The sequence below is a fragment of the Bison bison genome, unplaced genomic scaffold (genome assembly GCF_000754665.1).
Source record: "Bison bison bison isolate TAMUID 2011002044 unplaced genomic scaffold, Bison_UMD1.0 scf7180017864218, whole genome shotgun sequence".
NCBI lineage: Eukaryota > Metazoa > Chordata > Mammalia > Artiodactyla > Bovidae > Bison > Bison bison.
This window is the reverse complement of record NW_011494790.1, coordinates 4,785,190-4,801,521: the sequence shown is the minus strand read 5'-3', so window position 1 is coordinate 4,801,521 and position 16,332 is coordinate 4,785,190. Positions and strand designations below refer to the sequence as shown.

The 16,332-nt window shown below is 37.2% G+C and overlaps 1 protein-coding gene across 6 annotated transcripts in view; it reads right to left on the bottom strand.

Annotated features, from left to right (window-relative positions):
- The window catches only part of ERBB2IP (erbb2 interacting protein), a 129,699-nt gene that overhangs the window by 65,179 nt on the left and 48,188 nt on the right, over positions 1-16,332 (bottom strand). For all 6 annotated transcript variants that reach the window (XM_010845536.1, XM_010845537.1, XM_010845538.1 and 3 more), the window contains exons 3-4: positions 11,344-11,541; positions 7,724-7,841 (exon numbers count right to left, since the gene is read on the bottom strand). In XM_010845536.1, coding sequence (XP_010843838.1) covers positions 7,724-7,841; positions 11,344-11,532 — 307 coding nt within the window. In that variant the 5' untranslated portion in view covers positions 11,533-11,541. The remainder of the gene's footprint in view (positions 1-7,723; positions 7,842-11,343; positions 11,542-16,332) is intronic.

The following is a 16,332-nucleotide window of genomic DNA, read 5'->3' as shown; positions in this document are numbered from 1 at the left end:
CAAAATATTGGAGGGGGTAGCCTTTCCCTTCTCCAAGGGATCTTCCCAACCCAGGGATCAAACCCAGGTCTCCTGCATTACAGGTGGATTCTTTACCAGCTGAGCCACAAGGGAGACCCAAGAATACTGGAGTGGGTAGTCTATCCCTTCTCCATTCAATCTGCCTGACCCAGGAATCGAATCAGGGTCTCCTGCATTGCAGGCAGATTCTTTGCCAACTGAGCTATTTTCCTAGAGATGAACACATTTTCACATTTATTGATCTATCTAAACTTAAGTATAGCTGACTTACTGTATTACATCTTAGGTGGACAGAATAGTGATTCAGTATTTTTTTACAGATTATACTCCATTAAAAGTTATTACAAGATAAAGGCTATAATTCCCTGTAATATAAAATATACCCTTGATGCTTATCTGTTTTATACATGTGTGTGCCACGCTGAGTCACTTCAGTCCTGTCTGACTCTGTGCAACCCTATCCACTACAGCCTGCCAGGCTCCTGTGTCCATGGGATTCTTCAGGCAAGAATACTGGAGTATGTTGCCATGCCCTCCTCCAGGGAACCTTACTAACGCAGGCATTGAACCTACATCTCTTATGTCTCCTGAAAGGGCAGGCAGGTTCTTTACCACTAGCACCACCACACAGTAGATTATATTTCTTACTCTCATGCCCCTAATTGGTCCCTCTCCCCTCCATGGAGGAAAATCAGTCGCCCTGACTTCAGACTATACTACACAGCTACATTAATAAAAACAGTATGGTATTGGCACAAAAACAGAAATACAGATCAATGGAACAGTACAGAAAGTCCAGAAATAAACCCACAGACCTATGATCGATTCATCTACAACAAAAGAGGTGAGAATAAACAATCGAGAAAAGACAGTCTCTTCAATAAACAGCACTGGGAAAACTGGACAGCTACATGTAAAATAATGAAATTAGAACATTCTCTAACACCATACACAAAAATAAATTCAAAATGGATTAAAGATCTAAATGTAAGACCAAAACTATAAAACTCCCAGAGGAAAACATAGGCAAAACTCTCTCCAACATAAATCACAGCAAGATCCTCTATGGCCCACCTCCCAGAGTAATGGAAATAAAAGCAAAAATAAACAAATGGGACCTAATTAAAATTAAAAGCTTTTGCACAACAAAGGAAACTATAAACAAAGTGAAAAGACAGCCTTCAGAATGGGAGAAAATAATAGCAAATGAAGCAACTGACAAAGAATTAATCTCTAAAATATACAAGCAACTCCTACAGCTCAACTCCAGAAAAATAAACGACCCAATCAAAAAATGGGCCAAATAACTAAACAGATATTTCTCCAAAGAAGACATACAGATGGCTAACAAACACATGAAAAGATGCTCAACATCACTCATTATCAGAGAAATGCAAATCAAAACCACTATGAGGTACCATCTCACGCCAATCAGAATGGCTGCGATCCAAAAGTCTACAAGCAATAAATGCTGGAGAGAGTGTGGAGAAAAGGGAACCCTCTTACACTGTTGGTGGGAACACAAACTAGTACAGCCACTATGGAGAACAGTGTGGAGATTCCTTAAAAAACTGGTAATAGAACTGCCATAGGACCCAGCAATCCCACTGCTGGGCATATACACCGAGGAAACCAGAATTGAAAGAGACACGTGTACCCCAATGTTCATCGCAGCACTGTTTATAATAGCCAGGACATGGAAGCAACCTAGATGTCCACTGGCAGACGAACGGATAAGAAAGCTGTGGTACATATACACAATAGAATATTACTCAGCCATAAAAAAAAATACATCTGAATCAGTGCTAATGAGGTGGATGAAACTGGAGCCTATTATACAGAGTGAAGTAAGTCAGAAATAAAAACACCAATACAGTATACTAACACATATATACGGAGTTCAGAAAGATGATAAGGATAACCCTATACGCAAGACAGCAAAAGAGACATAGAACAGTCTTTTGGACTCTGTGGGAGAGGGCAAGGGATGATCTGAGAGAACAGCATTGAAATATGCATATTATCATATGTGAAACAGCTCGCCAGTCCAGGTTTAATGCATGAGACAGGGTGCTCAGGGCTGGTGCACTGGGATGACACAGAGGGATGGGATGGGAAGGGAGGTGGAAGGGGGGTTCAGGATGGGGAACACATAAATCCATGGCTGATTCATGTCAATGTATGGCAAAAAACACTACAATACTGTAAAGTAATTAGCTTCCAATTAAAATAAATTTTTAAAAAACATAAAAAAATAAAAATAAAATGCAAGTCAGATTATGCTCTGAATGACCTGACTCAAACCCTTCCAAGTGATTCCACTTGAATGAGAGTAAATGTCAAAGCTACGGCTCTACATTGTCTTTTTGCTCCAAATCCCTACCTTTCTGACCTCTATTCCTATCACTCCCATCTTGCTCACTATGTTTTAGCTATTATAGTCTTCTGTTTCTCATACATGCCATGGACACTCTCACCTTACAAACTGTACACTGGCTGTTTCTTCTTTCTGGTACATTCTTACCTTAGATATCTGCATCACTAACTTCCTCACTTCCACCAAATCCTTGTTCTCACTTTCTCAATGAGGCCTAAGCTCAATGCTTGTGTTAGCTTGTCTCCAAAGATGGCTCTTTCATCCTCATACATAAAGTATGCATAACCTGAATTTTATCATGAATTACTTAATTCTTTAGCAATTTCAACTACCTGTTCCTTTTTCATTCTCACTTGACTTCAACAGTATTCTTTCTTTGTCATATACTCTTGTCATAAAAATTTGACTCTGTGGCTGAAATTTAATAAAATGAAGATACTATTAGACATGGCTATCCTGCTCAGATTAATCTATTTTGGTTATACATTAGAGTTCTCTTTTTACTGCTGAGAAAGAGAAAATACCTCCTGAAATCTAATCGAAGAACTAGCCTGGTACCATCAGCTAGTCCTTGGTCTTTCTATGAACAAGATGCAATCAAAGGGAGACCTTGGTATTTCCCTGTTGAACTAAGCAATTTCACATAATACCAATATTAAAGGAGGCCACTCTTTAACCACAAGAGATCAAGACAAAAGTGTATTTGTAATCACGACTTAACAAAGACAAAATGTGAATCTTGTCCAAGCCATCCCTTCTTCTAACGTGTGACTGCTGCTGCTTTAGTGCTTACAGCTTTAGCTTTGCTCTAATCTGCCCTCCCTATAGATAACATTTATTAATATTCTCAGTCACAGAATTATACTTCTTGACAGCATTCCATCCATAGCAAACGCTCATATTCTTAAATCCTCTTCCAATCATCAAGTACAAGCCCAAATCCTGTAATAAAGTCTTTTAGCACCTGCTGCGACTCGCCTTCCATCCCCATGGCTCAATCACAGGTAATCCTGGGGATCTTTGTTTGGAGGGCATCAATATCCCTCCAATGACCCAAATGTACAATGTAAGTTAATAGTGGTTCTTTACTGTTTCTGTGTTTTAAAGACTATGGTAACAAATAGTACAGAATGTAACACTGATTTCCAGTCAAGAGTCTGAACCAGAAATTGCAAACTTAAATGACTATACTGGCTAGGGGATAACAGATGTATGGTTAGCACCAGGTATAACACAGTGAGTGCTAAGGCCTATGGTAAGGCACAGTGACTGTACACCCCACTTATGGTCTACATTAACAACACACTTAGCAGTGACCAGTGATCACCAGACTACGTTTTTTAAGTTCCATGTCAGTTTAACACATGATTTTTCTTCTTTCGTTATCTTAAATAATCTGATTTATTAAAACAGCTGAATTTAAGCAACATTAACTATTAAGCAAATCAACAACTTTAGAAATTTTAAAACAGAAAAAAGTAAGTGACTTCCCCAGTAATCAATAATCCCTTGTAATCAATATAACTTCTTTGAACTTAAAAGTGAAGAGCCTTTTCCAGTACTTTGTCCCCAATCATCAGATTTTCTCAGATTCAAGGAACTGCTTCCTGTTTTGACCCATAAACGTTCAACCCATTCTTTCTGAATGTTTTGACTCAGTTTTAAAAAGGCATAATTAACCTCTCCAGCATTCCCGTATCAGACAGAAAGATCTGAACTACTCTTTCTGGTTTCTCTGCATTAAAATTCCTAGTTTTTATTCAGTGTGTTTTTATAGAGAGAACTGATAGCTAGATAGTCTTTGTTTCTTTTCTCTCTCCATCAGCTTTCTCTATCAACCCCTTTTGCAAATTATTTTAATCATCATCTCTAATAGTCTGCTCAAGAAAACAGGCCAGGACTTCTCTGGCAGTCTAGTGGCTAAGAATTCATCTTGCTATGCAGGAGATGTGGGGGTTCAACCCCTGATTAGGGAACTAAGATCCCACATGCTACACAGTGCAGCAAAAAAGAAAAAAAAAAAAGAAGAAGAAGAAGCCACATGAACACAATGGATGTTAAATGTTAATTTCTCTAACACCAGTTGCTATTTGCAGTGACTTGGCATAGTAGCCTGGTGAGATTTTCCTTTCTTTAAAAAGCTAACAATACCAAAACTTTAGACAAGAAAAAGGACAAATTAACACTCATAAATTAAGACTTTAGTTTTATTATCAAATGATAAAAAGTGAATTCCTTACAAAATGAAGACAAATATCAACACCTTAAATTTATATACTTCCTGTATACACACTGGTCCACAATGTGGTTAGCAGTCTCATGAGGCAGAACGGGAAGTGGTAATATTGATGAAATTATGTATAGTCTAACTGAGAATGAGATTAATTTCCAAATATAGCAACATGGCAAATAAAGAAATAATGATCAGAATACAATTCAATTTTTCTCTTTCTAAACAAATGTTTTAATCACTAAGCCATATTACTTGCCAGTGAGAAACACTGGAAGAAATATTAGAATATCAGAAACTAAGAAAATATGAAAGTAAAGAATCCTAAAACAAGTGCTTTTAAATAAATACAGCTTGCTGAAACACTAATAAAGCATGCCACAATGTTTCCTGCCTCCTTCCAAGCAGGGGTCATATAGATAGTAAACATGAAAAAAATATCTGTTATATTTAGATAGAATATCATTAGATTGAACTGATAAAACACCTAAAAGGATAAGAATACTAGAACTTGGATACAAGATTAAAGAATCTTATGCAACATTTAACATAATGAGATGTTGTAACAGAGAAAATATTTAGGGGTATGCTGCTGCTGCTAAGTCGCTTCAGTCGTGTCCGACTCTGTGCGACCCCATAGATGGCAGCCCACTAGGCTCCCCTGTCCCTGGGATTCTCCAGGCAAGAACACTGGAGTATATTTAGGGGTAATTCAATTTTCTCATTCAGAATAAAAGATGAAACTCATCCATCTCTAACATAATGGCCATCTTAATACTAAATAAAAGTAATTCCAAATTTGATAAACACTGCTTTCATTTAACGTGCTATCCTTTCTTTTAAGCAAGCTGTTAACTTAAATGTACAAATAATGAAACTCAAAATTCTCATAATCAACCACATCATGCTGTAATATGTGTAATATATTCCTGTTTTCAATAATGTAGACTTGGAGTTCTCTGGTGGCCTAGTGGTTAGGATTCTGGGCTTTCACTGCTGTGGCCTGGGTTCAGTCTGTAGTCAGAAAACTGATATCCCACAAGCCATAAGGCACAGCCAAAAAGTAATAATAATGTAGACTCGTATAAGCATATACTTGAGGCTTACACAAGTTAATTAAAATACTCTCAACTCTATAAAAGTAAAATGGGTTAATTACATCAGTCGTAATGATGACTATTAGATTAGGAATTAGAAGTACTAGAATTTTTGTCAGTCAAGGAATGGTTCTGACATAATCATAGTTTCTTGTCTCTCTTCACTTACTTTGTTCATCATCAATGAAATGCAGTTGCATTTAGACATCAGTTTAAGACTAAGAAGAGAAGAAAACAAATAAAGGCAAGGGACTGATTCTGCCATTTAAAAAATAGATGTGATCACATAGAAAGAGAAGAAAAGAATAGACAAAATCAGCTTAATTTTTAATGAAATAAATTGTAAGATTTTACTGATAACAATAACTAATGCCATTCTCTTTCAGAGAAGAATACTTAAGTGCTTATCCTAAATCTTTTGGTCACATAGAAATTCTAACTCTTCAAAAAACACTCACAAGCTGACAGAATTGTACAAAGCAGGTTTTCAATAATCCACAAAGAACTGCTGAAGCTAGAATGAAAAAAAAAGAAACACTACAGTCCAATGGGTTGTCATAACTCAAACACGTTATTCTTTGCATGAAAGTCTAAGATACTGATTGAATGATGTTGTAGGGCGTAACTGCACAATTCTCAAGTTTAGAGAAGTAAGTCTGGAATTACTGCATTTTCAGGAGGAGAATAAAGCATGTACATTATTGAGCCAAGGAACAGTTTCATATTATGAAGACTATTAACATTGGTTACTAGCCTTTGTGTATGTGATTTTACCCTTAACACCAAAAAGTAGAAGAGATAACCCTTCAGAGTGGAAGGTTACACTTAATGACTTCTAATGTCACAATTCCAAATTTCTACAATGCTACTTAACTGTCAGTGTATGTACAGCTACAATGGTAATGGATCAAGTTCATTTTCTTTGGAATTTACGCAATGCTTGCCACTCTATTAAGCATGAGGAATGGAGACAAATTTCAAACTGCCCTTGAAGAAGCTGAGGAAATTAATTAACCTAAAATAAAATCATGAGAAGAAAACTCTTAACAACTAAAAGTCAGCTGATCTGAACTCTACAAAAACAACAATGTCACAAAAAGATGGACAAGCTGGTTTTAAAAGATCAAAGAGACACAACTGAAAGCTACATGTGATCTTTAACTTGGTGTAGGTTGGGCAAATAGCTAAAAAGGGCATTACTAGGCAACAGGGGAAAATATGGTGTCAAATTTCTTGAGTGATAATGATATTGTGGTTATGTATAAGGATTTCCTTGGTCTTGGGAAATGCTTATTCTAATATTATTCCAATATATTGTAATATGCTCACTCTAAAATTTTTAAGTGTTACTTCTCTCTCACTTCAAGGTAAGGAATTAACAATTTGGAACATCTCTTCCACACTTTAATGTTCAAACTAAGCACACAAAACCAAGACAATGTACCCCAAGAGAACAGTGACTATGTCCTTTTACTTTTCATCATTAATTTGTAATCCAAGCTCCTAATAAAGTATTTGGCACAGAGTAGTCTCTCAATAAGTATTTGCTGATGTTCAATTCATTAATGTAGCACAACTTTTTTTTAAACTTTAACATTACACTGTAAATATTTTACATCAGTATCATTAGGAGCTACATTACAGTCCATGCTTACAGATGATTCAAAATGTGTTATTAACAATCGACATTACAGCTACTTGTTACTAGTTTCTCATCATCACAAACATGGCAGTAAATATATATATGAAAAAAGATTTAAGGACACAGATGTGCATGCACATATCCACAGCATTTCAATTAAAGCTATTTAAAAATGTTTATACTTATTCTTCACTTTGCTTTAAATTCTCATAGATTTATACATATATATAAAAAAACTAATATAACAGACTGCAATCTGACTTTTAAAATTCTTTTTTATCTGGTAAAATACAAAAGAAATTTTATTTATTTAACATGTTCCCCAAGCACAAAAATTTAGAAAGAAAGAATCTTACCATTCTTGCTGACATCCAGTTCCCTGAGATTGATGAGATTTGCAATAGATGCTGGTAATGCTGTTAAATCATTATCTGGCAAACTCAGTTTGTGTAGAGACTGACAGTTAAAAAGTTGCTGTTGAAACAAGGTAGAGAAGGATGTTGATTATTCCTTCGGTTTCCTTAAATATTTCATTTATTAACCGTTAGAAAGACAAATATTATTAACATCATTAAAACTGAATGAATTATACCTACACACATACCAGAGAAGACCTCTTATTATTTTATGCTATTATATATTTGAATACAATTGGACTACTCAGAATGATTTATATCCTCACACTTCTACCCTGGGCAAAATGCACTTAACAAAATCTAGCATATGGTGTATTTTCTGTTAGGGTCATAAGAAATAAGTGGCTGCTAAATCTAGTAAACTAAAAGGGCTTGCCCAATGGCTCAGATGGTAAAGAATCTGCTTGCAATTCAGGAGACCCAGGTTCAATCCCTGGGTCAGGAAGATTCCCTGGAGAAGGGAATGGCTACCCACTCCAGTATTATTGACTGGAGAGCTGCATGGACAGAGGAGCCTGGTGGGCTATGGTCCATGGGATAGCAAAGAGTCAGACACAACTGAGCAACTAACCCTTTCACTTTCACTTTGGATCTTATGTTTCAAGTATCCTTATTCGAAAATGTAAGTTTATAAGCTGAATTTATATAAATTCAAATATGTAAAATTGGTTTTAAATGAATTAAAATATAGAACTCTGATTTGAGAGAAAAATAAAATAAGGGAGCAAACATACTGTTATGCTAAAATCACAATAATGAAAATGGGACTTAAATATATTTAACCAAAGGCAGTAAGTACCAGAGAAGGTAATGGCAACCCACTCCAGTACTCTTGCCTGTGCCTGCAAAATCCCATGGACGAAGGAGCCTGGTAGGCTACAGTCCATGGGATCGCGAAGAGTCGTACGCGACTAAGCAACCTCACTTTCACTTTTCACTTTCATGCATTGGAGAAGGAAATGGCAACCCACTCCAGTACTCTTGCCCGGAGAATCCCAGGGATGGGAGCCTGGTGGGCCACCATCTATGGGGTCGCACAGAGTCGGACACGACTGATGTGACTTAGCAGCAGCAGCAGCAGTAAGTACATGGGCTACTTCTAAGCTTCATATAAAAAAAAAAAAAAAAAAAAAACAACCTTTGCAGAGTACAGAGGATTTTTAGGTACTGAAAATACTATGTTTGATTGCATAATGATGAATACATGTCATTATATGCATTGTGCTATCCACAGACTGCACTACACCAAGAGCAAACCATAATGTCAACTATGGACTTTGGGTGATTATGATTTTTCAACACAGGTTCATCAGTTCTAAGTACTATGGTGATTTAATCACTCTGGTACCAAAGCGGGGATGCTGATAACGGTGGAAGCCATGCATGTGTGGGGACAGGTTACATATTTGGTAAATCTATGTGCATGTGTTAGTCACCTAGTCATGTCTAACTCTTTGTGACCCCACGGACTGTAGCTGGCCAGGCTCCTCTGTCCATGGAATTCTCCAGGCAAGAATACTAGTGGGTTGCCATTCCCTTCTCCAGAAGATATTCCCGATGACCCAAGGATTGAACCTGGGTCTCCTGCACTGCACACAGATTCGTTACCATCTGAGCCATTATGTGGCCTTGGGAAATCTCTATACTTGCTTCTTAGTTTTGCTGTGGATCTAGAATTGCTTTAAAAAGTAAAATCTTTAGGAAAAAACAAAACTGTGTGCAGGATGGCACTGAATAAATCCTATTTAAGGAGAGCATTCTTCCAAAAATGGAAAATTGCTAGGCATGATAAGTGATTCAGTTATTTGCACTATCATAGCATCCCTCTCTCTTTTCAACACAGTTCCCAAAATGAGACCTCACTGGTGGTGATTAGAAAATGGGACTAATTTTGGTCTTCCATTTTCTCTAGGAGACCTAGCTAAGGAAGATAAATTCCCTGCTGAAAAATAACACGCAAGCAAACAGTCAATTACAAAGCACCCTATCACAACCTAGGGAAGAAATTCATGATCAAGCAACCCACAACTTCTAATATTTTATCCATAGCTATATAAAGATTTCTTTATAAGACAATCTCAGATGGTGCTGGCTTTCAGAATGATTTTACTACTATACTAGCCACCCAAATAGCAACTCTTTCAAAACAATGCTGCCATCCGGGATATATATAAATACACACATAAATCTAAAACAAATATTTTATGTTACAATAGATACAGGCAACACTCCCTATTTTTTACTCTATGATAGTTAGGGTTACCAAATAAAATACAGGATGCCTGGTTAAACTTGAAGTTCAGATAAACAATAATTTTTTTAGTGAGAGAGGTATCCTATACACTGCATGAAACACACTTACACTAAAAAATTACTATTTATTTGAAATTTGTAATTTAATTGGATGTCTTATATTTTTTGTCTTCTAAATCTGCCAGTTCAAATAAGAGTTTATTTTTTGGAAATGCCCCATATATTAAATTGATTTTTATGAGCCACTAATGAGTCTACACCCACAGCTTAAAAAACACTGTTGTTTGGGTGGTAAAACTATTGCAACTTTCTCTGCAAAAATAAGAAACTGAGTAGGGGATGAAGTCAGGTTAGAATTTAAGGGAAAAAAAGAAGTAACAACTAAAATATCTTAGCAAGCAAGTTGTTAATGGGAGAGGATGTTTCATGGCAACAAACCAACTTTCTCCTGCTAGTTGTTCCTATATTTCAGAAACATTAGGTCCTCCAAAGCCCTTCCAAACAAAACTGAAATGGGGAAAACAAAATAGTACCTCTGCAAAGCTGTTAAAAAAACAAAATTCTGATGTGATAACTAAAAGGACAATTTATCCTCAATTACTAGATCAAAAACTCATGAAAACTAGAAAAACATTAATTTCAATTCTTTGTCTAGGTAAATCTGTTGGCTGCAGAAACTATAGAGTCTTATTATCTACTTTGGGCTTCCCTGGTAGCTCAGCTGGTAAAGAATCCGCCTGCAATGCAGGAAACTCCAGTTCAATTCCTGGGTCGGGAAGATCCCCTGGAGAAGGGAAATGCTACCCACTCCAGTATTCTTGGGCTTCCCTGGTGGCTCATTTGGTAAAGAATCCGCCTGCAATGCAGGAGACCTGGGTTCGATCCCTGGGTTGGAATGCTCCCTGGAGAAGGGAACTGCTACCCACTCCAGTATTCTGGCCTTGAGAATTTCATGGATTGTATAGTCCATGAGGTCCCAAAGAGTTGGACATGACTGAGTGACTTTCACTTCACTTTACTATCTACCTTAGTGGCTCTAACAAGCCTGGAATTAAATATAAAATTTTAAATTATTTGCATAAATAAGCCATTAACTTGAAAAGATAAAGCAATTAACTTCAAGAGATAAAGGTTAAAAATTCAATTTAAAAAACCTGAATTGTGTTACATATCCTAAAGATGAAATTAAACCAAAACAGGGGCAATAATATATACATATGTATCAGCATTATGGCAACACTAGGAATATCATATTTCTAGGCATAAAAATAACCAAAGGCAATTCTTGAAAGATCAGATTAACATACCTTTGGAAGCTCTTCAATCTGATTAGCATCTAAGTAGAGCTCCTCCAAAGTTTTCTCAAAAGTAAAAATCTCTTTGGGAACCTGTTCCAAACTGCAATGAGAATAATCAAGAGTAGTGACAGTCTCCTCTTCTCCTCGAAGACAACGACATGGTACCAACCGCACAAATAAACTTCGTTTTGTAGTCATTTTTAGACACTGAAATATGCAAACAAAAATAAGTTTAGTAAAAGCATTATAACAATTTTTCAAAACAAACTATTCCAGTTCAATTCTCAGAGTTTATACCTCACAGATAAATATTCCCTTCTGTAAACACACTCAACAGAATGCATTTACACTGCTTTCCTATCAAATTTTTTATATTTGTTGTTGTTGTCCAGTCACTAAGTCCTATCTGACTCTTTGTAATCCCATGGACTATAGGATGCCAGGCTCTCCTGTCCTTCACCATCTCCTGGAGTTTACTCAGAACCATTCATGTCCATTGAGTCAGTGATGCTATCCGCACATCTCAACCTCTGCCGCCCCCTTCTCCTTCTGCCCAGCAACAGGGTCTTTCCCAGTGAGCTGGGTCTTTCCCAGTGAGCTGGCTCTTTGCATCAAGTGACCAAAGTATTGGAGCTTCAGCTTCAGCATCAGTCCTTCCAATGAATACTCAGGGCTGATTTCCTGTAGGATTGACTGGTTTGATCTTGCAGTCCAGAAGACTCTCAAGAGTATTCTCCAACATCACACTTCGAAAGCATCAATTCTTCAGTGCTCAGTTTTCTTTATGGTCCAATTCTCACATGACCACTGGAAAAACCATAGCTTTGACTATCCACGCCTTTGTTGGCAAAGTGATGTCTCTGCTTTTTAATATGCTGTTTACGTTGGTCACAGCTTTCCGTCCAAGGAGCAAGCGTCTTTTTCATGGTTACAGTCACTGTCCACAGTGAATCTGGAACTCAAGGAAAAACATGTCTGTCACTGCTTCCACATTTCCCCCTTCTATTTGTCATGAAGTGATGGGACCAGATACCATGATCTTAGCTTTTTTAATGTTGAAGTTTTAAGCCAGCTTTTTCACTCTCTTCTCTCACATTCATCAAGAGGCTCTTTAGTTTCTCTTCACTCTCTGCCATTACGATGGTATTATTTGCATACGATGAGGTTGTTGGTATTTCTCCTGGCAATCGAGCTTGATATTCTAGCTTGATATTCATCCAGCCCAGCATTTTGCATAATGTACTCTGCAGAGAAGTTAAATAAGCAGGGTAACAATATACAGTCTTGTCTCACTACTTTCCCAATTTTGAACCAGTCTGTTGTTCCATGTCTGGTTCTAGCTATTGCTTCTTGACCTGCATACAGGTTTCTCAGGAGGCAGGTAAGGTAGTCTGGTATTTTCATCTCTTTAAGAATTTTCCACAGTTTGCTGTGATTCACAGTCAAAGGCTTTAGCATAGTCAATAAAGCAGAAATAGATGTTTTTCTGGAATTTCCTTGCTTTCTCTACGATCCAATGAATGTTGACAATTTGATCTCTGGTTCCTCTGCCTTTTCTAAATCCAGCTTGTACATCTGGAAGCTCTTAGTTCACGTACTGCTGCTGAGGCCTAGCTTGAAGGACTTAGAGCATAATCTTCCTAGCATGTGAAATGAGCACAATTACACTGTAATTTGAATGTTGTTTGGGATTGGAATGAAAACATATTTTCCAGTCTGGTGGCCACTGCTGAGTTTTCCAAACTTGCTGACATATTGAGTGCAGCACTTTAACATCATCATCTTTTAGGATTTGAAAAACTCAGCTGGAATTCCATCCCCTCCATTATCTTTATTCGTAGTAATGCTTTTTAAGGCCCATTTCACTTCACACTCAAATTTATAGTGAATTTAAAAATAAACTCAAGCACTTTTGTACTTCACAAAATGATCCTAAAAGTAACCATTTGTTGTTGTTGTTTGTTCAGTCGCACAGTTGTGTCCGAATGTTTTCAATCCCGTGGACTGCAGTACACCAGGCCTCCCTCTCCATCACCACCTCCTGGAGCTTACTCAAACTCATGTCCATTGAGTTGGTGATGCCATCCAACCATTTCATCCTCTGTCGTTTTCTCCTCCATCAATCTTTCCCAGCATCAGGATCTTTTCTAATGAGTTGGCTCTTCACATCATGTGGCCAAAGTACTGAAGCTTCAGTTTCACCATCAGTCCCTCTAATGAATATTCAGGGTTGATTTCCTTTAGGATTGACTGGTTTGATCTCTGTGCTGTCCAAAGGACTCTCAAGAGTCTTCTCCAACACCACAGTTCAAAGTAACCATTTATATGCTTCTAAAAGAACCATTTCAGAATGACACCTCCCTTATGGCAGAAAGCCAAGAAGAACTGAGGAGCCTCTTGATGAAAGTGAAAGAGGAGAGTAAAAAAGCTGGCTTAAAACTCAACATTCAGAAAACTAAGATCATGGCATCCGATCCCATCATTTCATGACAAACAGATGGGGAAACAATGGAAACAGTGAGAGACTTTATTTTCTTGGGCTCCAAAATCACTGAAGATGGTGACTGCAGCCATGAAATTAAAAGACGCTTGCTCCTTGGAAGAAAAGTTATGACAAACATAGACAGCATATTAAAAAGCAGAGACATTACTGTGCTGACAAAGGTCCGTCTAGTCAAAGCTATGGTTTTTCCAGTAGTCACGTATGGATGTGAGAGTTGGACCATAAAGAAAGCTGAGCACTGAAGAATTGATGCTTTTGAACTGTGGTGTTGGAGAAGACTCTTGAGAGTCCCTTGGACTGCAAGGTCATCCAATCAGTCAATCCTAAAGGGAATCAACCCTGAATATTCATTGGCAGGACTGATGCTGAAGATGAAACTCCAATACTTTGGCCACCTTGGAAGAACTGACTCATTGGAAAAGATGCTGTTGCTGGGAAAGATTGAAGGCAGGAGGAGAAGGGATGACAGAGGATGATGGTTGGATGGCATCACTGACTTGATGGACATGAGTTTAAGCAAGCTCCGGGAGTTGGCGATGGACAGGGAAGCCTGGAGTGCTGCTGTCCATGGGATCACAAAGAGTCGGACAGGACGGAGCTACTGAACTGAACTGAAAAGAACTAGGCTTTATTAAGTCTGCTCATCAACAAGAAAAACCCTAATATAACAAAGAAATTTATTTAACTTCTGATTAAGAGCTGCTTCTTAATTAAGAACTTGACTATATGCAATTCTGAGTAGAAAAGTGGGAGTGCAAAGGTATTTTCAGGTCTCCCTAACCAGCCATTTAACTTTCCTGTAACTCTCCCACATCAGAATTCTTATCTATGCGAAGTATATTTTGTTTCAATTAATGCTGTTCTTTTAATTTTTCTAAAGTGTACAGATTTTATATTTGCTTAAGGTTACACACTAGAGAAGAAACTTGCTTCAATAAAGTGCTGCTGCTGCTGCTAAGTCGCTTAAGTCGTGTCCGACTCTGTGCAACTCCATAGATGGCACCCCACCAGTGCAGACTTCATTTTAATCTAACTGGGGGAAAGATTCAATTCTGAATTAGTGAAAATTTTCAAGGCTAGTTTTATTAAGAACACATACATACATACAGAGGTTAATTCCAACTAGGAGGTTAACATTAATTTACTAAAAGAAAAAGCCCATCTCAATAAAATAAGAATGACTTCTAATTAATGTTATCAATTCTTTGCAAAATAATAATAAATTCTTGCCCTAGGCAGAAGACTCCATTAAAGTATTAGATTACTTCTACCCAGAGCCAAGACTAGGTTAAAGCCAGTGAGGCAAATGCCTCAGACACAGTAAAACCCTTCAGTAATCAAACTAAGTATTTTAATGCAACATTTTTGTAAAAAATCAAACTCTTGGAAAAATAATTCATTAATCCACGGTTAATTTAAAAGTAAAGACAGAATCAGTATGACTAATTTTTCTCTTTTGCCTCAGGCTCCAACATGAATCTGCAAGGCATTGATTCTAACTCTTCAAATTATATCATATTCTTAAAGTGTTTGACAGTAAGGGTTAAGTATTTCCCTAGCAAGTAAAGAAAAAAAAATCTGACTATTCTTACTTAATCACCATGTGCACCAGGCACTGTGCTAAATTCTTCATATAAACTATATGCTTATTCTCATTTCATCCTCATGTATCTTAAGGCATGTACTATTATCATCCCCATTTTCCATAAAGAAACTGATTCTGTACTCATACTGCACTATACTATTTCTCAATATATTAGGATATACTCATCTCAGAAATCAAACATCAATTGGTCTTTACTACATACTTCTCCTTTAGGGTTTATAGAGACAAACAACTGATGGGAGTTCAGGACAAAATACGGTACTCAGGGAATACTTAGTATCTTAACCTAAAGGAATTTGAGAAAATAGCAGAAGCAGGAAGGTCACTCTGATCTCTGTGCCTTTCCCCCCGAAACAGGTCATAAACATGTTTCTGTTAAAGGGGTCCTCTTTATACTAGAAGGTATCTCTAAAGACGAAGGGAGAGAAATTCTAATGAACAGGGCCTGCTAAATCTCCCCGTTTACTACATTTACTCTTTGACCTATTGTATTTCTACACAACAGTCCACTTCATCAAACATCACATAAAAATACTTGTTTAACTGTTTCTTTGGGTCTTCCTTTCCTTACAAAGGCTCCCTGTGTCCTTTAAAACTTACATTAAACAAATGAATACATTTTTCTCCTGTTAATCTGTCTTTGTCAGTTAAATTTTCAGACCCAGCCAGGAACCCTAACAGGGGGAAGGGAAAATTTTTCCTTCCTTACACTAATAATGTCAAACATCAAATGTTTCTATCTAAAATTTCTGTGTCATGGGGATGTAATGTACAGCATGGTGACTACAGCTAATAATACTGTACTGCATATCTGCAAGTTGCTAAGACAGTAGATTGAAAGCTCTCATCACACACACACACAAATTGCTTCTATGTATGGTGATGGATG